This window comes from Chelonia mydas, chromosome 2 (assembly GCF_015237465.2).
Source record: "Chelonia mydas isolate rCheMyd1 chromosome 2, rCheMyd1.pri.v2, whole genome shotgun sequence".
NCBI classification, from domain to species: domain Eukaryota; kingdom Metazoa; phylum Chordata; order Testudines; family Cheloniidae; genus Chelonia; species Chelonia mydas.
Window position 1 is genome coordinate 73,350,209 of NC_057850.1, and position 26,106 is coordinate 73,376,314.

The window sequence follows — 26,106 nt, forward strand, 5'->3', positions numbered from 1 at the left end:
GGAGATGTGCTTTGAGCTGGGGCTGGACCCTTTGGATAGCCCCCAGTGATGGGTGTGTGTTTTCCTTGGCTCCCTTTGTGATCTGTGTGTGTCTGTTGTCTTCACTGCAGTTAGTTTAAGGCATAACTCAAGTTTTGCCCCTAACCCAGCTCCCGTGCACACAAAAAAAATCTCTAGTTCAAGTTAAGTGGTGCTTTCAGCTCCAGCTAGCTAGCCTATTGAGGTAGGGGTTGGGGTTAGCTCTAGTGCTGCTGAAGCTGGATCTAGTAACGCACTGGGAGTGCAGCATCTTGAATCACACCACCTCATCAGCTGTTAATCCAAACGCCCTGTATAGCTCCAGCGTTGTGCAGAGTGGTGGTCACTCTCATTCTGCGCTTACTCCAACTAGCATGGGCGGAGCAGCTCGATAGTATGAACCTGCAATAACTGTTGGAGTGAAGTAAAGCCATTCGTTTGTACAGTTTGTCATTTGCTTTTTTAAAAACTTGTTTTACAGATGGAACCCCGTGGGACTGCACCTTTTCCAAAGCCTGTATTAATCAAAATAAATTTCTTAAAGCTTTCCTGTATCCTGTGCTGCTTCTGGGCTGAGTGGGATTTGTGGGGAAGGGGTGAGTTTGGACCAAATGTGTGCTCTTAGGACAATCAAGAACAGTGGTGGAGGGATGGTTGTGGGTAACAGGCAGAGAGGTACCAATATGCTCCTTCTGAGTTAGTGATGCCTCAAGTATGACTTAACCATGTGCATAAGTGTTAGCAGTACCAGGGTCTTTGTCAGGTTCACTTGTTGTTTTTATGGGCTTTTAACAGTTACAGAGAGAAAAGAAACATTTTTTAAATCAGAAAATGTGATTATAAAGCCACAAAAATTGGCAGGGAAACTCAGGAGTAGGCGTAGAACTTAAATTTATTTTGAACTACTTTTTAATTTGTAGTTCTTAATTATTATTATTTTTATTTATTAATTTAATTTGTACTCCAGTAGTAACTTTTTAGGTTTCAAGATGACTGTGTCCCTTTCAAATTAGGGAAGATACAAGCCTGTATGAATAAAATGAAGTAAATATGTCTTAGTAGTTCTTAAGCCTTGTACTGAACGATAAAAGAAAGTGAACAAGAAAGTTATAAAATCAGAATTACAAATTATATAAAAGCTCTAAGATTTCTGTGGTAAGGGAGGTCTCATTTCCCAGTGATGCATGTGTGTATCTCCCATAAACATTTACAGGAGATATATATATGCATTGATAGCAGAATTAACTTCTGAAACTGTAATGTTGCATGTTTTCTGGTATAGCCTATAAAAGCAGATATGCCAGCTTGAGGGATTTTGCTACAGATTCCACTATAAATTTTACAAGAATTATTTGTTTTTGCTTGCGTATATATTAAGAGCACAAGTATATGAGAAATAACTCTGATATGTTTGCTTTGCTTCATTAACAGGTTATATGCATGTACATTGCAATAGCTGTTTCTAACATGGCTTGGACGCAGATAGCAATCTGACTGGCTGAAAAAAATTCCAAAGTTGTACAGGCCATGATTTTGTAAAAACATAGTACTCAGCAAAACAAATCACTGTGAAGTGGTGTACATTAGACTACCTGCCACTAATGTGGACTCCTTTACACTATGTTTGAGTCCTTAAAACCAATCTACTCAAAGGTGTAAATTAAAATTTGGAAACGGCTAAATTTAATTTATATCTGCCTGGTACTTGTTTTTCTTACTGTGCTCGTCTCTTCTGGCCCTCTAGTCATATGAGTTACACCAGTTCGCTCAGAGTCAGTAGGGCAAATTCCAAGGTGATGTGAAAAGGGAGAGATGTAAGTAATAATTTAGCAAGTGAGTATGAATCTAAAGAAGTTAAAAAGTCTAGGAGTCTAATTGGTTTCATTTTATCATAGAATTCTTTGTACAATTGTTTAAAGCTATTCAGAACTGTTATTACATGGGATAGTGTTCTGTTTAATTAAGCAAAACCTTTTCAAAGTGAAGTGTAATAGTCCAAAAGCTCTGAGATGTGGGTTAGAGAGCAATCATACAGCATAGGAACAAACTCCAGAGTGCTTTGGGATGAAGGTCTCAAGTTTCTGGTGTCCTTCTTAAAAATAATTTCTTATTATGAGATCCTAAGAGCAAGGTTTATATATTTTTACCTTATTACAACTTTAACTCAGTGCCTCTTCTAACACAAGGAACCATCACAATGATAGAAAATGTGTAGAAATAAAAAAAAATTGAGGGTCATAAAAATAAATGTTTGGAGAGCCATGTGTGACCATGGGGTCACAAATTTCAGGTCACTGGTTTAGCTGTGAGAATGTGTCACAAGTTTAGTACAGCACAGCCATCTCAGAATAGAGACAAATACATGAAAATGAAGAATAAAAAGAATGAGAGAATGGTGTAGTTTACTAAATCACAATCTCCATAAATGTCAGATGAAGCCAATGGGACTTCTGTTGCTCCGACTGAAATCTGTGGGGAAAAATTGCCATGGATTTCATTGAAATCAGGACTGGGTCAAGTAATAGTGTTTATGCTGAAGTATCAGAACCTATTCCTTAAAATATAGGAACAAGTAAGGGAATGGTCCTATGTATAACAATTCACGCATTTAGAAAAGTCAAGGGAAATCACTGGTGGAAGACAAGTGATTCTTTAATGGGATTTCAGAGCTTGCAAGGTTTTAATTAATGCCAGAAAAGTATAACTGGGGGTTTACTACCATCAATATTAAAATAAGAGGCCAAATTCAACCCCTAATCAATCTAGCAAGAGAAAGGTTCTCATTATTTCATTAAAAAGGAGAGTTTCTAGGGACTGTATTAAGATTAGACCCAGCTCCCTCACTCCATGCTGATATTTACTTTGCCTCTGGCAGGAATTTGTGAAAGACATGGGGTAGCCAGATAAGGAGTCTAATTGCTAAAGTGCATGGATCACACCATCTGATCCACAGTATGGTCTTCACTACAAAAAATGTGTTCTAAACTCTAGTTAGGTAACTTCAGTTAATATCCTAGTTAAGACAAGTTTGTAGTTTTCACATCAGTTAATAGGTAGAGTTAAAGACTGGGGGAGCTGAGAACACCCCTTTTTTTGTGAAGACAAGGCCTGGACTGTTTTTCCAGAGCTCCAGCTCTTTAGAATTTGTAGACTGTGAACTCTGCAAAGTAGAAGGGAGCAGGGCACAAAAGTTTGGCTCCATGGTTTCTCTGCCAGCTGTAGATTTCAGGAATGTGTCAATTTCTGAATTTGCTTGTGGTGATCAGTTACTTATGAAAGTTGAGCATAAAAACAGCTCCCTTTTCACCATGTGGGGAGAACCCAAGGGAAAAGTTTGTAAGGAGAATTTGTCTGGAGCAGTAAGTGTAGAGGATGGAGAGAGAGTATGGGGCTCTTTCAAACCCACAGTTGCAGACTTCTTCCATTTGTAACTGTATTTCATAAATATGTGTGTGCATGTGAATGCATGCAAGCATGCCTTTCCACTCTCTTGCTTTGTACAATAGGACTGCACATTACTGGTGAAAATCAGTTATGGCTTCAGTATATAAACTAGGATATTCCTGATTTCAGGGACACACTAGGGTCACAGAAGAATCACGCTGAACTCTGATTAAGCATAGCATTATGCAGAATTTATCTGCAATTAAAAACTACTTGAAGCTCCATTTGTCACACAGATTGCCTTCAGATTGGGCCCTAGGTAGGCAATATGTGGATGGAAATACAGTCCTTCACAGACGTATTGCTTTATATCAGTTAACCTGCCACAGACCTGTTAACTAAAAGTGGCTGCTTGGCAAGTAGAATCTTTTAAAAAAATTATCCTATCAGATCATTTTAATGAAAGAGTTATTTCATGCCATCAACAGATTTTCTACAACCATCACTTTACAGCTTGATCGAAGGCCAGAAAAGCTAAAGTGAAATTATATTAAATAAATATAGAAAGATTACCACTCTATATTGTGCTCTGCATAATAATGCTATGACAAAAACTCATACCTCAACACATTTCAAGAAAATAAGGGGTACATTTTCAAAGCAATGTAGAGGTGATTCAGAAATACATGATTCTTCTCTGCATGGATGCCTTTCACACGATGCTTTGAAATTCACACCACGTAGAGCAAGTATTTGTAAGATACATGCTAGATCTTTTCATTCCATGACTTTCTGTAAAAACATTTAGATCTCTAGAGATTTTATACAAGATTTGATGCATACAATAGGATGATGGGGTATGCAACCCTGCACTGAGCAACAGAGGGTTAATGCTCAGGTGGTCCTAACCAGCTGCACCTGTGGGAGATGTCAGAATTGGAGGGAGGAGCTTAAAAGGGAGAAACACAGATCAGTTAGGGGCAAACCAGCAAGGACAGGCAATCTCCAGTCCATAGCTTCTGGAGCAAGGGCCTCGCTAAAGTAGGGTTGCCAGGTGTCCGGTTTTCAACCGGAACACCTGGTCGAAAAGGGATCCTCGCGGCTGTGGTCAGAACTGGTTGGTGGTGCAGTCAGGCTTCCTGCCCGGCTCACGGGAAGCAGCCGGCATGTCCTTCCAGTTCCGAGGGGGAGGGGTGGTCACGGGGGCTCCACACGCGGCCTCTGCCCTGAGCGCTGGCTCTGTAGTTTCCATTGGCCGGGATGTCTCTTTTAGGTGGCATCGTCAAGAGCTGAGTCACCTTTTATATCAAAATCCCCATCACGCCGTCTTTGTATTTTAAAAAAAAAAATGCAGAGGCTGGTCCTGATACAGACAACATGATGGGCTTCAGTGAGAGTTTCTGTCAGCATCAGGACCATAGCATGCAAGGCACAACGAGTAATGTGTTAGACAGATTCACTTTTAAGAGTGGAGATGTAGAGGGAAAAATATATCTGGTGAATGGATAACTCCTATGCAGGGCCGGCCCACAACATTTTGGCACCTGAGAAGGGGGGCTCAAATGACGCCCCCATGCCCCCTCGCTTGGGCCAAAACTTTGAAAGGTCTCAATTCTGCCTTCTTCCTGTTCTACTCCTCTCATGGTACTGCTCTGCTACCTACCCCAATAAAGGAGAACTAACAACTTGAAATGCCTTGTTCAAAAATATTTTAAGGAACACTTAACTTTCAAACACCTGAACAGCAAATGTAACTTTTCTTGTCTGCATAGTAAACACTGGCATTTTTATCTGTTTGAATAATCAAAGTGGTGCTTTCCGTGCCTTCTTGGTTGCAAAGATTTGAACTGCTTCCTGCTGAAGGTCCATAGTCTGGGCCAACTCATGGTCTATTGAGATGGTTGCAAGGCCGAGCAGCCTCTCCTGGGTCATTGAGAGTGGATGTGTTTTTATTAACTTCAGCTTGGAGAAGCTGCATTCTCCACTGGCAACTGTCACAGGAAGTGTTAGTAGTATGCGCAGAGCAACAAAAGCATTTAGAAAGAGGGTAGTCATCTTATTTGTGGACATATATTCCAGAACAGCCTTTGGAGTTGATCCTGCTGAAATGTGTCTTGAAAGGGCTTTCAGTTCATCACCTAAATCACTCACATCAATATCGCGCATGTCATCATGTGTCAACACTGTCTCTAGTGCCCTGTGTTGCTGGTGTAGGTCTTCTTCAGGTATAGTGAGGAGTTTTGGAATATCATACAACATACCAAATATACTGCTGTGTTCCTTGAGCTGAATGAAATGTTCTTCATCTGACTGTATTGCACAATCTAGCACCTGGTTAAAGAATTCAACTTTGAATTGTTGTTTGGGGTCTCTTATTTTGATTATGAGGCAAGGGATAATCCCATGTCATCTTCTTCGGTGACTCTTGTATTCTTGAATGGGTGGGAAAATAGCTTCAGTGTAAAGGTCCTCTGCCAACTTCTGTGCACTCTTCAGAACATTTTGAAATCCCTCATCTGACCGGTAAGACTGTAGGTCTGACTTTGCTTTGTCCAGTTCCATTGCTCCAGTCTCTTGCTTACAACATTTATTTCAAATGGTATGTCATGCCACAACACTAAGCCATACAGAAATTTGAAGTTATGTAAGTTTCTGGTGATTCCATTTCCCTCTGCCACTGTTCTCCCACGAACAGTTACTGTCATAGCATTATCCTCCATAATGGCAACTATGGCATCATCTCTCTTCCCAATTTGGTGAATGATAGGCTTTATCACCTCCACTCGACTTTCCCATCATGTGACACTCAGTGGTTTCGGTGTCAGAGAGGATGTTCCCAGATGTTGCTTCAAAATTTGCCATCAATGAGTTGATGCAGAGAAAAATACACAGATGCTTTGAATTACATTAAAAAATTCAGCAGCCTCACTACAAACTGAGGATGCATCACTGACCACCAAGTTCAATGAATGAGAACTGCATGGGACAAAAAAAGCTTGAGGGTTTAACTCTCGGATCTATGTCTGCATTCCTCTGTTCTTTCCTCTCACGTTGGCACCATTATCATAGCCCTGACCTCTCATGTCAGCTATCACAATTCCCATATCTTCTAGCTTTTTAAGAAGCACCTTTGTCATACCAGCTCCTGTAGTATCATCAGTGTCAATAAATTCTAGAAAATGCTCTCCGACAGTCACCATTGCAGGGACATTTTCACTGGGTTCTGGTGTTGTTACAAAACACACCATTAAAGTCATTTGTTCCATATGGCTGATGTCAGGTGTGCAGTCCAGAACAACAGAGTAATATCTTGCTGACTTCAGATCTGCCACAATCTTCTGTTTGGCTTTTGTTGCCAGTAACTGTATGATCTCATTTTGAATTGTTTTTCCAAGGTAGTGGTACATTTCTTGGGTGGTGACTCTTCTTAGATGCTCCTGGAGTACAGCATCAAACTCAGCCATCAGCTCCACAATTTTAAGGGAGTTTCCATTGTTTGGCACATACAACTGATCTGAAGCGCCACGCAGTTCTAGGTTTTGGGTAGCAAGCATTCTCACAATGGCAATGAGCCTTTTCAGAACATTTTGCCAGTAAAGAGACTCTGATGCAATCTTCTCTTGATGCTGATCATCTATGGTGGCCTTTAACCTTAGTCTCATCTCAAGCTCTTTCCACCTGTGGAATGCTCTCTGGTGATTTGCTGCCTTCTCATGGCATGCCAGATTTCTAGCAATCCTTTGTTCCTGTAGTACCCAATGTGGCTGGAACATTAGACTGGAAGAGTTTGTAACAAAAACAATATGCAGCATAAGCCATGGCCTCTCCACTTTTTCACCACTGGGGATTTCACACCAGTAACGTGTTGGATGGAAACTTCTATTTTCATTGTCTTTGGGGACATGAAGTTTTTCACTTGCTGTGATCCATGCAGTACAAGGAAGTCCCTCAGGCTACTGCTCAAGTGGGTCCACAGTCCTGGATCATCTAGACTTAAGGAACTAAACTCAGCAACAGCTGTTTCTTGCGCCTCCACCACATTCTTCTCTGATCTACGCTTTTCTTCAGGAATGTGTATGGTTACATCCATTTGAGATGGAGATATGGATGCTGCAGTAGCTGCCAGGTCACCTGCACTCTGACTAACTGGAAGATCAAGCATCTCCTCACCACTCACATCCTAAACTGGGGCCGGAAGGCTCACCGTGAACATTTGTGTCTATGTATCTCAGGAGAGCTCCTTCCTGCTTAGATAGAAAAGCTTCCTTTGCTTTCTTTCTTTTTCTGAATGCTGCCCCAGAGAGGTGTTTTCTTCTTTCACTCATGACTGCTGTTCTGTGCCAGCTATAGTGGCTCTCAACACTCAATTGAAGGGGACAAAAAAGCAGGCTGGTAGCAGGGCCTGAGTGAGGGAAGATATCAGTGTCTTAAGGGCCTAACTGGCTCCTACTACTTCAGTTGACTGCCTGTTCTCCTCAAGTGGGTTCAGGGAAGCAGCAGGAAAAAGGAAGCTCCCTGAGAAGCTGGTGTTAATCAGTCCAGGCTCCTGGGGGTGTTAGAAAGGTACATAAGAGGCTCCTCCTCCTCTCTCTCCCTGCAGCTCCTGCTGCTTTCTGTTATTCCCTCTCACCTTTTCTCCTGCCTGCCTGCCATGTCTCTTGTGCCCTCCTTCCTCCAGCACAGCACTTCACCATCTCTGTGCATCTAGAGCAGAGAGACTACATATGCACCAGCAGCAGACACAATTTTCTACACTCTGGGTCCTAGAGGCTCCCCTCCACAGTCTGGCACCTGAGGCGGCCACCTCAGTTCGCCTCATGGTAAGGCCAGCCCTGCTCCTATGGCTCTTCTCACACTCGAGTCACAACCATGTATAAACATATTTGTTTGCTGGCAGGGCTATAGTACAGCTTTCCTAGAGATAGGTCAATTGCCAGCACATCTTCTGATGATTAGCACCAATGTGTAAAATGACTGTTCAATTCTGAACAGATAATTAGGGATAATGTGCATGTCATTAACCAGTTGGCTTTTTGCATGAGTCTTTGTCTCAATACACTACCATTGCTGTTTTTTCTTCTCCAACCTGTACTTCTCCAGATGTAAATGATCTGTCAGACTGTCATGATCAGAAGAGCAGGAGTGATAGGACTGTCTCCTCTCACCCTGTTCTGGCATATGACTCATGACGGAGCAACAGAAACCAGAGGAGGGAAAGCCTAAATTTGTCTCCAAGGATGGAAAGAGGTGAGTTGGAGTTCTCCCCTCCACTGCTTCCACCAAATATTTTTTTATCTCCTCCCTACCCTGCTGTACTTTTGTACTCCCACAGTGCCCAAAGTGGGAAGGAGAAAGCGGGGAAACTCTTCTCATGTTGTTTGGTAGGCATGAAGTGGGAGTGGGGGCAGGATAGTGCGGAGTCTATGATATGTTAGAAATGAGCACACCTAGAAATGTCTTCTCAGAATCATAGATAACTTGTTCTCTTCTGTCTTCTTACCAAAATTTGAAAGCTCCTCATATTTCATAGCTTGGTGCTCTGCACCATGTGCCTCTTACTCATATGAATCAGTAAAGAATAAAAAATAACTTCAGAAATACCGATACGCCTCCTTTTTGGGGGAAGAAAGTGTTACAGCTCAGCTCCTGCGTACTTTTGAGTATTGTGCTCCCTGGTCATGGTGCTAAACAAGACCTTCAGGGGCTTTAGCCTGCCTGCCTATGAAATGTATCCTCCACATGAGGGAACTGACCATGAGGGACCTGCCACCACCAGCAGGTAACTGTCTGCACTGAATACATTCAGCATCCATCCAGCTGTATGGTCTGAGGCAGGCTTCTGAACAGGAAGCAGCTGAGTTCTCTAGACTGAAATAGGAGACCATGTGCAAGACAAGACAGCTTGTGAAGGACAGGACTTGGAAGGACAGGATCATCCTTACTGTTTTGTTACTCTCTGTACCTAGCAAATACAGGTGCTCCACTCCCACACTGTTGCATTTCTTGATGCCCAGGAACACTGCACATGCAATCTGCAGTGCTGGTCTACAGTTGCCACACATCTGTCTCTGAAGCTTCCTTCTTGGTCTCATGTTGAGACTCCCTGCAGCCCCACTGCTTGTAGGGACTTCAAATGCAGCCTTCTTGGGATACACAGAGGCTGCAAGAGCCACCAACATAGAACAAAAGTGAGTGGCTAAAGCCAAAAACTCACCTTCATAGTTACTGACAAAGCCCGAGCTATTTACCTGGTAAAAAGTCTGCTCATCAGCAGCATTACGCTGTGGACATGAAGAGCCGACATGTTTCAGAGCAGTTACTGTGGGCGAGGGATTTGGCATAGAAAAGGAGACGCAAGAGAATAGGAGGGAGGATGTCTATTTCTCCAATACTTGTAGTTCCTAAACCAGGACTAACTCATGGACGATGACCTCCATGGATGGGCCTCACAAATAAGAACATGATTTCCCAAAGTATAGTCATAGTGCAGGCCTATAGGAGAACAAATACTACTAAGCCCGATGTTCCATGTTTGGAATTTGAGAAAGTTAGTTAATTGAACCTGTGTGTGTCACACAGTAAATGAGGGGGATGGGAGCAGAGAGAAAACAAAGGAGAAATGATGGAAACAATGTGGATGGTAAGAAGAGGAAAAACTAAGTGAAAACTGAGGGAGCAAGGACAAAAGGTGTGAATGAGATCAAAGCAGAGAAGAGGCTTAAAGGTTCTAATAGCATAGGGAAAAATACACATCTCACACAAATAAAATAACAGAATAAAAATGGAGGGGAAAAGGAGAACAAAGAGAAGTGACATCTTTCTGTTGTAAGTTTCCCACATACGTACATACTCTATGAGATGTATAATAGTGAATAAAGAGTGGTTTGTAATCCATAGTATTGAGGCACTATTGTCTCTAATACCACGTACGACAAGCGGTGCACTCAAGACTGAGAATGGAGCAGAGCTGTCCTGCCCAGAAGAAAGAAAATGCCAAATTATTTCTGCCTTGCCAAACAGGACTGCTCCTCTCTATTCATGGTTGCGCTTCGTTGCCCTGTATGCAGTTGTTTATCATTACTGGGCAAACTAAAAGGTAAGATCAAGGCAACCAAGATATCTTTTAAAAAGTTACTTTTCTCCTGTACCCCAGTTTCCTGCCCCTGACAAACATAAATGGCTTCAAACTAAACAGAGACTGTATTGACAGCCATGGCTTAGAAGCTCCTTCTAGCAGTGAGCAAGGGTAAGGTGTCCATACTGAGAGTTTTGTTTTTTTAAATCCGCAGCTTTAGATATCCTTGACCATGAGATACAATATTTTTGACCTGGATGTGGGATCTTGTAGGGTGGATAGTAGCTCTTCTGCTCCTTATCAGAGAGGTTGAAGAGTATAGTGCTGGTCAATTCATGTACTTCCCAAAAGCATGGGTCCTGCTGGGTTATGTCTTATCACTGTTCCTGTGCACTGGCCACAAGAGACTAGAGGCTGCCTAGTCCTCCTCATGATGCTTAGTTCTGTGTCCCTTTTCTCCAGCCTAATTATTCTCCCAAGTGTGACAAGGGTAGAGTTCTGGATAGAGTAGAGTTCCGCTCTACTCCGCACTGATTAGGCCTCAACTGGAGTACTGTGTCCAGTTCTGGGCGCCACATTTCAGAAAAGATGTGGATAAATTGGAGAAAGTCCAGAGAAGAGCAACACAAATGATTAAAGGCCTGGAAAACATGACCTGTGAGGGAAGATTGAAAAAACTGGTTTTGTTTAGTCTGGAAAAGAGAAGACTGAAAGAGGACATGATACCAATTTTCAAGTACATAAAAGGTTGTTACAAGGAGGAGGGAGAAAAATTGTTCTTAACCTCTGAGGATAGGACAAGAAGCAATGGGCTTACATTGCAACAAGGGAGGTTTAGATTGGACATTAGGAAAAAATTCCTAACTGTCAGGGTGGTTAAGCACTGTAATAAATTGTCTAGGGAGGTTGTGGAATCTCCATCATGGGAGATTTTTAAGAGCAGGTTAGACAACCACCTGTCAGGACTGATCTAAAATCAGTGGTTCTCAAAGCCGGTCCACCGCTTGTTCAGGGAAAGCCCCTGGCACGCTGGACTGGTTTGTTTACCTGCCGCGTCCACAGGTTCGGCCGATTGCAGCTGCCACTGGCCGCGGTTCACCGCTCCAGGCCAACGGGGACTGCAGGAAGTGGCGGCCAGCACATCCCTCAGCCCGCGCTGCTTCCTGCAGCTCCCATTGGCCTGGAGCCGCAAACCACAGCCACTAGGAGCTGCGATCGGCCAAACCTGCGGAAGCGGTAGGTAAACAAACCAGTCCGGCACGCCAGGGGCTTTCCCTGAACAAGCGGCGGAGCGGCTTTGAGAACCACTGATCTAGATAATACTTGTCTTGCCATGAGTGCAGGAGACTGGATGAGATGACCTCTCAAGGTCCCTTCCAGTCCTATGATTCTATGAAAAGCAAACTGTCTAGCTCAGTCCCAATGAGACAGAAGGGTTGCTTTTTGGCAGAAGGAAGCACTGGGATGAATATCCAAAGCTGGGTTTTGCATCATCTCTTGAGGCTTTTTACCCAAATTGTTTACAGCCTGGATTATGAAGTTCCAGCAGCAGTTAACAAGTATGTTTTATCATCTTCAGCTGGCCAAAGAGGCTGCTACTAACCCTCCAAAATGTGGAACTTGCATTGGAACCAGGTAGAACTGGTCAGAAAATGTTTTTTTTTTTTCCCCCCCATGGAAAATTTTGACTTTTCATTGAAAAACATTTTCAGCTGAGAAATGAAAATTTTGGTGTTTGGACAAAAACTAGAAAGTTTTCAGATGAAAGATCAAAATTTTCTACAAAAAGTAGATACTCTTAGCAAAACAAAGAAAAAATGTGTACCTAAAACCAAATTTTTCATCAAAAACCAGTTTTGACAGAAAAATGTTGATCAGCCATACACTCAGGCCTTTGTCCGCCCAAGGCTAGACATTTCAATACAGTCTTCTGAGAACTCCCTTTGGAGCCTACCTGCTGGTGCAGAGTGCAGCTGCCTCCTTTCTGAGTAGGGCCAGCCATTGCGAGTATACATCTTCACTCAAACCTTCTGGTTTGATTCTGGGTGAAATCAGAGATATTGGCGATATATATTTAAAGCCTTAAATGGGAGCTGGTTATCAGGACAGCCTCTAATGTTATATCTTGTTGTGGCCAGTAAAATAATCTAACATTTTCTGTCAGTTCCTGGCATAAAGGTCTCTGGACCTGGAGAATAGAACTTTCTCAGTTGAGAGTCCCTGCCTCTGAAATTTCACTCCTCTTGGGGGTCTGCTAGAGCCTACCAAAGTCTATTGAACTTGAGAGCACAATGCAAGAAGTTGATTTGGTTTAACTTCTGGTTTTTGTCTTTGTCTTTTTTGGTACCACAAATGACAATATTTTCGCTAAAATTTCTGTAGGCAGCAAGATTGGTTTTGCAATGGAATCAGTGACAGGTAGTTTATAAGTGCCTAGCATCCTGCATCAATGACAGCAGCTCTATAGATCAATAAAACATAAACTTTAGGAAATATGCAAGCTCCCTGCAATAAGCCTGCTCTGCTCTGGTATTCGATCTTGTGGGACAGAGATATTCCTACTTGCTTTTGCTGATCATCAGTCAAGAGTCTTACCCTTTCAGAATGACTGGGATGATGATGGATTGGTGAGTATGTGAGCAGGCCTTCCTGAATGTGACAAGACCGACAAGTGGAGACTGGTTGGGAAGGAATTTAGAATTAGAAAGAAGTTGGTTAAATTATTGTTTCTAAGCAGACTTTTCACCTTCTACCTGAACAGGGATTTTCTGTTGCCTCTGTCTCTTCACACTATATCTAGGCTAATTTCTGAGGTTATTTCTATCAGGGCAAAGCGATGCACCTCAATAATGTGGGTCAATATCAGTGGGGATAGGTGGCGCATACAGTATCTTTTACCTAAGAAGAGAAGCATACCAGAAGAAAAGTTTACTTTCACAGGGTCTTTCAATTATCAATACTTCTATCTATCCAGATGAAACCAGATGGAATGGAAATGCCCAGGTAATAGAGACAAGGTGGGTGAGAATCTCTTTTATTGAGCCTCACTCACCTTATCTATGTAGTATCCTAATACCAACATGGCTACAACTACACTGGGTAACTGAGAGTTTATTGTATTTACTATTAATAAATATAGGGAACATAACAGACAGATACACTGTAGTCTGGTTAAGTAGCTTACTAAGAGATGGTGAATGGGTGGTCTTTGGTACAGAACTGCTAATTATTCTCTGAGTGACTACTGCAGACACTGGGGATGCAGGAAGGGCATGTCTGAGGTAGTTCAGAAAAATATATCCTTTATCTACTAATTACTACTGTAGGTAGCTGAGCATTTCTCTTCCTGGACATTGCCCTCTTGCTAATGGAGGATGTAAAAGTTCCTTTTATATTACAATATAGTAAAATACAATCCAACATGGTTTTATTTAGCATTTTTCATATAAGCAGTATCAAAATACACTTTCCATATCAGATAATACCTGTATAATACAATCATAACACAGTGCTATGTTTGTGATTCTTGGCTCTTCTACACCAAGTAACATTCCCCTGGATGCTCCAAATGGCAGGAGCTACAGAGGAGAAGGCTCTTGAACCAGCACTGATGAGAGTGTATGGAGGAGCCAAAGAGGACAGTGTGCAGTGGCGTTGGAACAATTTTTATAGTCGGGGTGCTGAAAGCCATTGAACAAAACTATAAACCCTGTATATGATGGAACCTACTTTAAGCCGGGGAGTGCTACCAAATCCCCAGTACCCCTAGTTCCAGCTCCCCTGCCAGTGTTGGTCTAGAGGAGGATTAGGATGGGTCACTAGTAAGACACAAAGTCCTGAGGTAATCTGAGCAACTGTATGATGTGTTTAAAAACAAAGAGGGTAATTTGTGAATTGGATCCTGAAATGAATGGAGAGCCATTGGAGTTGTTTGAAGATGAGATGTCATGCTTCTTTGTATAGCGAGAAGATGGACAGCAAGGTTCTGCACTTGCTGTAGTCTGAAGATCTTGGAGAGGCCATGTAAACAGGACTTACAACAGCCAAAGTTGGAGGAGATGAAGTCATGAAGGATTTCAGCTTAAGAGGAATCAGGGAGGAGACTTAGGCAGGCAACATCATGGAGATGGAAATAGGGAGATTTGTTTATGTATGTCATGACCAGGGCATGGGCAGCCTTCTCTTGTGGTCAGAGCAGGAGTCTGGAGCCAGGTCAAATCAGATACCAGGAGATCAGAGTTTGAGAGATGCCCAAGGGCAGATCTTGAGTCAGGTGTCAGGAGACCTGAGTCAGGCAGTAGGAGCAGGTAGCCCAAGAAAAGCAGTCTTAAGCAGGGGAAACCCAGTTGTGAGGACAACTTCCTGTTCCTGTGCTTCGTTTAAATAGAAGCAGGGAACCGTTTAGAACCCTCAGAGTTCCAGGAATCAGATCCCAGGATTGGAGTCCTCTGTCAGTTGAGCTTCTAGTTCTAGCAACTGTTAGCAAGTCACTGGGTGGCAGGTTGGAACTTACTGGCTAAGAGCTGTGTGGACTGGCATTAGAGAGCAGTGGTCCCTGACAATGTAAGAACTGAAAGAGGAGATGGAAAGTTCAAGGTCAGATGATGAAGCTAAAATTATAGACAGGAGAGGCAAATGAAAGCAATGAATTTAATAGAAAATGATAGAGGAGATGGAGCTGTGAATGAAAATGTTCCTAATGCCAAATGGGGAGTACATCTATCTTGAAGGTATTTAATGTATTATTTAATCATTTACCTTTAAAGTACAAAAAGACTCCTGAGCAACAGCTCTGTGCTGCCTGGCAACAATTAAACTCACAATCCACATATGCAAAACACGCAATATTGGAACTGGAATATAAAAAAAAAAAAAAAAAAAAAAAGGAACATACCAGCCAATGGGAAAAATATATTCCATTCCTGCCCTCTGTAAAACCTGTATCCTCAACTATCCTAAAAAAATACCCCTATAGATGTTTTAAGTATTCTACTATACAGTATGGGCTTGAGTTTTTTTAAATGTACAAAATATATTTCCTGCAACTCTACCCAAAACTCTCACTCTCAGCCATCCCTCCAAAGACCTATCATGATCATCTGAATTGGTTACAAAATGTAAAAAACTGCAAGAATTTTATCAACATTCTTTTCCTGCATTCTTCACTGAATTTTGACAAATTTTCATCAAACTGTAAACAGGTCTAAATATAGATATTTTATTTGCTTTCTGTACAGTATGGTGCAACTTTTAAAAGTGGGCATGCACAACTGCACGTGGAAAATGTGTATGCAAATGCATGCCTAGTTTATGAGCACAGTTACTGTGATTACCATAGAATCATAGAATATCAGGGTTGGAAGGGACCTCAGGAGGTCATCTAGTCCAACCCCCTACTCAAAGCAGGACCGATCCCCAATTAAATCATCCCAGCCAGGGCTTTCTCAAGTCTGACCTTAAAAACTTCTAAGGAAGGAGATTCCACCACCTCCCTAGGTAACGTATTCCAGTGTTTCACCACCCTCCTAGTGAAAAAGTTTTTCCTAATATCCAACCTAAATCTCCCCCACTGCAACTTGAGATTATTACTCCTTGTCCTGTCATCCGCTACCACTGAGAATAGTCTAGATCCATCCTCTTTGGAACCCCCTTTCAGATAGTTGAAAGCAGCTATCAAATCCCCCCTCATTCTTCTCTTCCGTAGATTAAACATCCCCAGTTCCCTCAGCCTCTCCTCATAAGTCATGTGTTCCAGTCCCCTAATCATTTTTGTTGCCCTCCGCTGGACTCTTTCCAATTTTTCCACATCCTTCTTGTAGTGTGGGGCCCAAAATTGGACACAGTACTTCAGATGAGGCCTCACCAGTGTCTAATAGAGGGGAACGATCACGTCCCTCGATCTGCTGGCAATGCCCCTACTTATACATCCCAAAATGCCATTGGCCTTCTTGGCAACAAGGGCACACTGTTGACTCATATCCAGCTTCTCGTCCACTGTAACCCCTAGGTCCTTTTCTGCAGAACTGCTGCCGAGCCATTTGGTCCCTAGTCTGTAGCGGTGCATTGGATTCTTCCATCCTAAGTGCAGGACTCTGCACTTGTCCTTGTTGAACCTCATCAGATTTCTTTTGGCCCAATCCTCCAATTTGTCTAGGGCCCTCTGTATCCTATCCCTACCCTCCAGCATATCTACCTCTCCTCCCAAGTTTAGTGTCATCTGCAAACTTGCTGAGGGTGCAATCCACCCCATCCTCCAGATCATCTATGAAGATATTGAACAAAACCGGCCCCAGGACCGACCCTTGGGGCACTCCGCTTGATACCGGCTGCCAACTAGACATGGAGCCATTGATCACTACCCATTGAGCCCGACAATCTAGCCAGCTTTCTATCCACCTTATAGTCCATTCATCCAGCCCATACTTCTTTAACTTGCTGGCAAGAATACTGTGGGAGACCGTGTCAAAAGCTTTGCTAAAGTCAATGAACAACATGTCCACTGCTTTCCCTTCATCCACAAAACCAGTTATCTTGTCATAGAAGGCAATTAGATTAGTCAGGCATGACTTGCCCTTGGTGACTCCATGCTGACTGTTCCTGATCACTTTCCTCTCCTCTAACTGCTTCAGAATTGATTCCTTGACGACCTGCTCCATGATTTTTCCAGGGACTGAGGTGAGGCTGACTGGCCTGTAGTTCCCAGGATCCTCCTTCTTCCCTTTTTTAAAGATGGGCACTACATTAGCCTTTTTCCAGTCGTCTGGGACTTCCCCCGATCGCCATGAGTTTTCAAAGATAATGGCCAATGGCTCTGCAATCACATCCGCCAGCTCCTTTAGCACTCTCGGATGCAGCGCATCCGGCCCCATGGACTTGTGCACGTCCAGCTTTTCTAAATAGTCCCGGACCACTTCTTTCTCCACAGAGGGCTGGTCACCTCCTCCCCATGCTGTGCTGCCCAGTGCAGTAGTCTGGGAGCTGACCTTGTTCGTGAAGACAGAGGCAAAAAAAAAAGCATTGAGTACATTAGCTTTTTCCACATCCTCTGTCAGTAGGTTGCCTCCTTCATTCAGTAAGGGGCCCACATTTTCCGTGACTTTCTTCTTGTTGCTAACATACCTGAAGAAACCCTTCTTGTTACTCTTAACATCTCTTGCTAGCTGCAACTCCAGGTGTGATTTGGCCTTCCTGATTTCATTCCTGCATGCCCGAGCAATATTTTTATACTCATCCCTAGACATTTGTCCAATCTTCCACTTCTTGTAAGCTTCTTTTTTGTATTTAAGATCAGCAAGGATTTCACTGTTAAGCCAAGCTGGTTGCCTGCCATATTTACTATTCTTTCTACACATCGGGATTTAAATGCATCTAGTGGGGAAGGAATAAACGAGATTGAAACATGGAATGAGAAGCGGGAAGAGAAGATGGAAGGAAAGAAAGAAAGAGAGAGAGTGACCTAGGGAGGGAAGTAGACTGGAATAAGGGAAGAGGAAAAAAGATAAGAATAGGGGAGTAATTTCAAAAAGTTATAAAACAATTTTATATGAACATTGTTTGGTTAAACACAGAATGTGGAGTGAACAGTCTGGTGATGAATTGTTACCTTAACAGGCTCATCTGCTGGGAGATAACTGCATAGGTTGTCACTTTACCCAATCAAATTGCAGTTTGTTAAGCAAATGGCTTGGATGTAAGATATGTACAACATCTCAGGGACATACACTGCACTAGTTGCACAAACAAGTTAGATACACAAATACATGCCATCCACATTAGACCCACAATAACAGCAACTCTTGCCTTAGAGCTGGAAGCTGCAGCTGGTAATGAATGCTGTTCCCTATGAGTCAGCAGCTGTGACTTACTTGATAATACCTATGCTCAGGTTTCTGCACTCTTTTTGGGTGCAATCCAGGTTATTGATTAGGATTAAGGCTGGTTGTTTGTCAGGCTCTCGTGGTTTGTTACTGATTCTTTGATCTATTTTTGCAGTTTTTAAACAAAAGTCATGGCTACTAAGTAGCTTCCTGCTGGGCTGCATTAGCTTTTATTTGTTTGTTTTGTTTTTAGAAAAATTAAGTATGTAGCCCTTATGGTTGTGAAGGTAATCTTGCAAATGTGAACCATGTGTAACCAATGCAGTGCTCTCATCCCAAACATACCAACAAATAGTGCTTCTGCAAGATGTTCCTATTCTTTATGGTACGGTGTTTAAAAGTGAAAACTATGTAACTCAAAAAAGTAGAAAAATGCTTTATGTATGTAATGGTGATCCAGTGGGCTTTCTGACATAAGGTACCATTCAACCCAAGTAAGAATGGCAGAACTGCGCCCTTAAAAGAAAAGAAGGCGGTGAATAAAATGTGCTCTGACTCTTCAGAGAGCTTTGAGCTAAAACTGACTTTTGCTTTTTATTTCATGGCAAAAATATGATTTTCCTAATTTTTGGTCTTGACAAACAATTAACCTTAGTCATGATCTTTAAAGTCCTAAATCATCTGCCACCCAGATATGAGATCCCACTGTGACAGGTTCCCCCCCAGGTGCCACTGAGGCCCCCAGGCCCACTAGCCTTACACTGTACTGCTGTGATCAGCTTAAGTGATTATAAGGGATAGCAAACAAATCAAAGCAGATTACCTAGTAAATAAACAAAAACACACAAACTAAGCTTAATATACTAAAGAGATTTCATATGAATAGCAGATCCTCACCCTAAGTGACGATACCAGCAGGCTGCAGATTCTTAAGGGGCAAGCTGCACTGGCTTACAGCTAAGAAACCCCAGGTGTTCCATTCACAGGCTAAAAATCTCTGTAGCCTGGGTCCAGCAGGGTTCCCCAGTTCAGTCTTTGTTCCTCAGGTGTTTCCAGGAGTCTTTTGGTGGGCAGTCAGTGAAGAACCACAATGATGTCACTCCCCTGCCTTAAATATCTTTTGCATATGGTGGATCTAGCATGTTTCAGGCCAACCCCCTCCAGGCCAGTGCTATGCCCATGCAAAAAATCCACACACACACACCCTCCTAGGGTTTCTTTGTAATTCTCACTCCAACCATTGGGACTTTCCCCACCCCCTACTTCTCAAGGGCTGTGGTCTTTCAGCAGCTTTTTCTTAGCTGCTTGTTGGATCTTATCTGCCTGGGAAATGGCTTCCTCCTCCCCTTTCTCAGGTGGGTCAGTAGCATTTTCACTGACTCTCAAGTCTTTACTAGGATTCCCATCCTGTCTTAAAGAGACAGAGTTAGTTTCCACAAGTACTTCAGGAACAGCATTTTGCAAAAGTGGGACCTGGATTGGGGTATCCTCTGTATGTCCCCAAGAGGTCAGTTGTATGACTGCTCCCTTCTGGGAGGTCAGTTACAGTTCCCTCTTAAAACCTGAGCCACAGGTTGGGTGCCTGGGAGCACAGATGCTGACCCAGCAAATCTATCCTGGGCAAACCCTCCCATGTAATCAGTGAGGAGACATTCCTGTACTCCCCCAAATTCCTTCTCAATTTTCTTCTCTGGGCCCCCCTCTAAGACACACACTTCTGTGCTCTCTAGAGTGGGATCTATCCCCTGTTCAGCTGAGAAGGGCTCACAGCTAACAGCCAGAACAGTCCTTTCACTGGCAGGCACCATGCCCTCCTCCCTCTTTGAGTTGGGCTTGCCTCCAGCTGCAGAGCTCATAGAACCCTCACCCTCTTCAGTGGTTTCTAGGATTCTCACCCTCTTCTGGGCTTCCCTCTAGGACGCATCTTCCTATGCACCCGAGAGTGAGGTCTATCCCCTGCTCAACTACAACCTGCTGGCAGCCAGCAACCTGGACAGTTTTCTTGCTGATAGGCAATACTCTCCCCTCCCCCCAGGAGGAAATGCTGCCTTTAGCCTCCAGGCAGCAGGAGCTGGTTTCACCCATACCCACCCCGGTAGCATACTGTTTTCAACTGCTGCAGGGGAATTTAAGAGACACTCTCCCATCCCTTCAGCAGTTTCTGGGACTTCACCCTTTCCCTCCAGGATTTCAGCACAATATTCCTCCTTGCTGCAGACAGACCCTTTGACAGCCCGAGCCATACTGAAAAAATCATTTCCAAGAAACAATTGTGATGGGTTATGAGGTACTGCTGCCACAGTCAATTCAGCTTCCAAATTCTCAGTTTCTATGTGCACTTGAGCCAAAGGCACAAGGATTTTGTGACCTCCTACTAACAAAAGCTCTGCCATCTGTCCTAGCAGTATGTCTTTTTCCTGAACAATGTTTCTCCTGACCACAGAAATTTCTGCACCTGTATCCCTCCACCCCAGGAGTTTCTGGTCATTAATTTTGACAGCCTTTATGTGCTTCCTGCCTGGCCGGGCAGAGGCTATTTTTACAAATCCTGTATGATAAGAGGCAATTGCCTGAGGTGCCTCTGTGCTCTGGGTAGCAGCATTCTCATGAGTTGCTTGCTGCCTGTTCCCACCCAGCACAGAGCATTTATTTCTCAGGTGCTCAGTGGATTTACAGTGGTAGCACCTTCTGTGCTCTTCTGTTTTTATAGGAGATTTGGGATGTGGACTAGAGGAATGGACTTGGGGAGGTAAGCGTCCAGCCTCCCATCCACCCTTCTCCTTCCCAGAGGTACAATGGGAACCCTGCTTCCCACCAGACTTAAACCCCCTCTGCCAGTCATTTATTTCTAATAGGTGCTTGGGTTTGTTCAAATTCATCAGCTAGAGTAGCAAGTTCATCAACAGTTTTCACCTTTTTATCCCCTAAACACTGTTTGACATCATTACTACATATACTCAGGAAATGTTCCTGAGCAACAAGATCGCACATTTCTTCAAAGCTTGTAATACCATTTCCCCTTACCCACTTATCCATCAAATCTCCCATCTGGTTTACATATGCCACATTACTCATCCCAGCACCTCTCTTAAGGCTTCTAAATTTTACTCTGTATGCTTCAGGTGTAATCTGAAACTGTTGTAAAACCATTTCCTTGAGTTGGTGTTCATGAAACAAACTGGAGAGCGCTTCTGGTGAGCTGCTGCACACAGCCATGCGGTGTTCCCAAACCCTTGTCTCCAGGGCACATCTCCAAATTCGCACACTCACAACACATTCCTTTATGAGGGAGCATCTCCATATCATATTTTTTCAAAAACATATCCCTACAGGAGTCAGTTGAAGAGGCAGTGAGGTCAACATTTGGCATCTGTCCTCTTGCCTGCCCACTGTGTAAACAAAAGATTGCAGTGCTCCAGCAAAGGAGCAGCTCCTCCTCCCCTTCACTGGCTTCCTCAGGCCTTTCTCTTCTTAGGCCTCTCAGTCTTGGCCACCCTGACCCCTGGAGGCATTGGCAAACTTTCTTTTCCTCCTGCCCCTGGTGGTGCACACAGAATGGGTGGGGTGGGGGCGATGAAACCCAGAGTTGAGAGCATGAGGAACACTGAGAGAGAATCATGAAGGTTCCAGAAATGGGATGTTATGTGGCTAAAAGGATTTTATTGTGGGGCTCTAAATCACAGAGTGGGAGGAATAAAAGGAAGTAAGCGTGGGGGTGGAGGCTGAGAATCCATGTGTGAAAGAAATAGGTAGGGGAGTCCAGGGAAATGAGGGAGACAGAAATAGTAGTTAAATAATTTAAAGTGGGGAAATAGAAAGGAAGAGAAAGGAGTGAAATAAGAAGATGAAAGGGAGAGTAAAGGGAGAATAAAGAAATGGAAAGAAAAGAGAAAAGACAAAAATGATGCACTAAGACTGGGCATATTTATATTTATTTTTCTGTCTGACTTTTCCTCCTCCAGCCTCCCAGCCCAGCTGGGCAGTGTTGCTGTTACTCTCACAGTTCATTTGCCCCTGCCTGCAAGGTGCCAGGTGTTCTCTATGGATTTCTGTCTGTGGTTTCTCAACATGTCTCAGTTGAGGCATTTATGCAGGGCCCTAAATAAATCAAAGCTCATAACTTTAGGCACCCATGCTTGACAATTTTGGCCCATTTTGTTTTGGGCTTTGTGCTCCTGAATTTTGTGCAACACTTTGACTACCACTTTGATAGGAGCTATATAAAAACTTATGATATAGATAGACTGAGATTCATCATATAGGGCTTGATGGTAAGCCCTCTAGAGTTAATTGATTTCAACATGCTTTGGATGAGTTGTATGGTTGTGCATCTAGAGTAATAATAACTTCAGTGGAGTTACTCCAGGTCTACACTGGTCTAGCTGAGAGAAAAATTTAGCCCTGTACCTTGGTGTTCTGATGGAGTTTTTTTACTACTGTTTTGCATGTTGTGACTTAGTGTGAAGTATACACAAAGAATAACAAGACAACCAAAATCTGATACTGGTAGGGGAAGCTTAAAGTATTTGTCTCTCTTGATAGCTGTTGTGTTTTTGACACCGTGAGTGGATAATTTTTTAATGAAATAGTCATCTGTTATTTATCCAAAAACTTACTAATTCTGCTCAGAGGAAAATTCTGAATATTTTTTTAAAGAAAAGCTTCAAGGAGAAAACAGGTGTGTATGTGTTACCATTATTAATGCTTCTGTGAGAACTATAAAAGCTTGACTATTTAAATTCTGCTTGAATTTTGGAAAGTGATCTACTAAGGCATTATTATTTCTATATTTATGAATAACTTACTACTGTTCTAGATAATGATTCCTACCAATGAATGACTATCACCACTTCTCCCTTTATTCTGCCATGCCTTAAAATTTGTCATTTTCATTCCACGGACTTTTTAGTGTAATGTGGAAGAAACTTTGCTAATTTAATCAGGAAGAAACTTGAGTACAAAACAAGTCTTTGTGAAACCATCTCATCCAGAATTTAATTATCACAGGAGAGTCATTTATAGAGTGATTTACTTGACTTTTCCTCAGACTGTTGCTTTAATGTACTGAAGTAGACAAGATGATAGGGAAAAGGTCTCTGTTAAAGTGATCATAAGGGTTTGTGTTGGGGCTGGAGAAAGTAATTTGTGTATATAAAAGAAAAAAATAATGGAATTCTTTAAATACCTTCTGATATGCTAATTTAAAAACAAATTTATTTGATGACGAGCCCAGTAAACCTGTTAATCTGGTACATTAAAAAATATCTTTTCTTTGTTAGTCGCCTGCGCATAGCTATTCCAGCTACGACTCTGGTAAGAACGAGAGCATAGGCAGAGGTGCTGAAGATCTGTCTCTGAACCGAGGAGATGAGGACGAGGATGACCACGATGAACATGAAGATGCTGAGAAGGTTAATGAATCTGATGGGGTAGAAGCTGAGCGACTGAAGGCTTTTAATGTAAGTCCCGCAGCATTAACTGCCTTGCTTAACTTTACTAGTTTCTTTTCATACTGTTATTTATGGGTAAGTGTGGCAATATTAGAGGCACATTAATTTACAAAAGGATCCTTTTAAAGCACATTAAACTCTCACCAACAGACACCAGTTTTACTGTGTTTTATTTAGAACTGTAAGGCAAAGTGCCATCCTTATCAGTGAGGAGAACTAAGATGTGTTTTGTGTATATGTGCATGTTCATCCAGTGGATAGAGGGGGGGACTGCAGCTAGTTTATAGGAGGAGCATTCCAGTGGTCAGCTATTTTCACTTGCTTTCCCACTGTATGTAATTATGCATGATAACACAAGCAATTGTTCAAACTAGGAGAAGAGTAAATATGCAGTTCAATAAAACCAGGGAGCAATCATAACTTATTGTTAGTAACAAAAGTTAAGTGCTGCCTATTTTCACAATCCATTGTGGTTTATCTCACAATTTCTATACACTATAGACTATTCTTTTCTTGTCTTTTTTATCAGCCCTAAAAAAAAGTCCTTTAAAGAGTTGTTTGCTTAACATTTCTGGCTTCCCATTACATAGCTTCTTCAGCGCACAGAAAAAATATCTTCCTGTCAGTAATCAAGACTAGGAAGAGAAAGAGAGCAGCCCTCCAAACCCTTTTCCTCTGTCTCCCTCTTACCAACAGATGTTTGTCAGGCTGTTTGTAGATGAAAACTTGGACCGAATGGTCCCAATCTCTAAGCAGCCCAAAGAAAAGATCCAGGCTATCATTGACTCATGCAGGCGACAATTCCCTGAGTATCAAGAGCGTGCCAGAAAACGCATACGTACTTACCTCAAGTCCTGCAGGCGGATGAAAAGAAGTGGTTTTGAGATGGTGAGTTTTGATTTAAAACCCAGCCCTAGTTTCCATCAAAACCCCATATGTAAATCCATGGCACTATTCTGTTTTCATCTTAGTGTCTTTTTATTTGGTAATGTCAGGTCAGAGGTTTCTTCCCCCCTCCCTTTTTCATCTTTCCTGAATTTATTCCCTTTGTTCACTGATTTTAAAACATCTTGGGAGGATATAGTTCACAGGTCTGTGTGAATCCATAGAAAGTGAGGACTCAAGCAAGGTGTGAGGAGGAAACCAATGGAAAGAGTATCTCATTTATATATTTTTTCCTTTCCAACACCATTAAAGAGGCTATTAAGTTAGTGAAGTCTTGCACTGATGTAGAATTTCTTTGGAATTCTACTAACTGTTTTTCTGGGAGATCCATGAAATCAGAAAATAGGATCCTTCAGAGCACTACAGTATCCATAGTAATGGTCAGTGAGGGACAGATAATGAAAACTTAGAGACTGGAAAGATGAAAGACTTTTAAAAAAATCTTTAGTAAAACACAAGTTTTTCTGACAAGTGCATTGACAGTAGCTTTAAGTTTTAGGTGATTTGTTTGTACCTTTGGATTTATTTAGCAGTCAGTGAAAGTGGACCCTGCTTTCACTTATCTTCTTTGAGTTGATATTCAGGTGTACAGATGGCATTCAATATTATCAAAACATCCCTGGCAAATTTTATAGTTCTGTCATTTATTTCCCAGGGTTTATACCTCATTATTTATTCACAGGCTATGAATTCTATGTTAGGGTATAACTGGCAGTATTTCTAGACCCTTCACATCCTTGGCCTCTTGTGTTGCACAAAAATGGTAAGGAATAGCCCTCCTCACAGCTTATCAGTTAGTCAACTTCAGAATCATAAGAGAACTTTGATATTTTCACAAACCAGAAGAGACACTAGCAAATGAAATTGTAGCCTGCTACATTCGATTTATTTCTCTCTCTCTCCTTTAGATAAGATAAAATCACTTCATCATTACAAACATCATTTATTAATAAAATGTATCATTTTTAAAGAATAAATCATTTGAAAACCCATCTACATATTAAAAAACTGGGTTCAGCTTTAATTTTCTTTCTCTCTCTCTCTCTCTCTTTTCAAAGCAGCCTGAATATAGTACTTGTGAAGTTCATATGATGGTTTTAAAACATTAGTTGACAAGCTTAAAAACAAAGTACCACATCTGATTGTGGGGCAAGACCAGTATAGTATAGTATGGGATATAAAATGTAGAGTCAGAACCTTTAATCTTTTGTAAACTTTCATGATTCTAATTTGCAATACAGCTTTGTTGTCTGAGACACTGGGTTAATGCTGCTTTCAGCCAATGGAAACTTAGATAGAAAGAGAGAGAATAAAGGACATCTGTATAGATATAAGTGCTAAAGATTGACAGACAGAGTGTCAGGTTGTAGCCATCCAGAGCAGGAGATGGACAAAAAAAATTAAATATTTTCTTATT

The 26,106-nt window shown here is 42.2% G+C and overlaps 1 protein-coding gene across 4 annotated transcripts in view; it reads left to right on the plus strand.

The window, feature by feature from the left end:
* The window catches only part of NOL4 (nucleolar protein 4), a 246,880-nt gene that overhangs the window by 165,376 nt on the left and 55,398 nt on the right, over window positions 1–26,106 (plus strand). For 3 of the 4 annotated variants that reach the window (XM_007058784.4, XM_043539666.1, XM_037892670.2), the window contains 2 exons: window positions 23,574–23,753; window positions 24,441–24,632. In XM_007058784.4, coding sequence (XP_007058846.1) covers window positions 23,574–23,753; window positions 24,441–24,632 — 372 coding nt within the window. The remainder of the gene's footprint in view (window positions 1–23,573; window positions 23,754–24,440; window positions 24,633–26,106) is intronic. The other variant, XM_007058785.4, reaches the window with a different exon arrangement.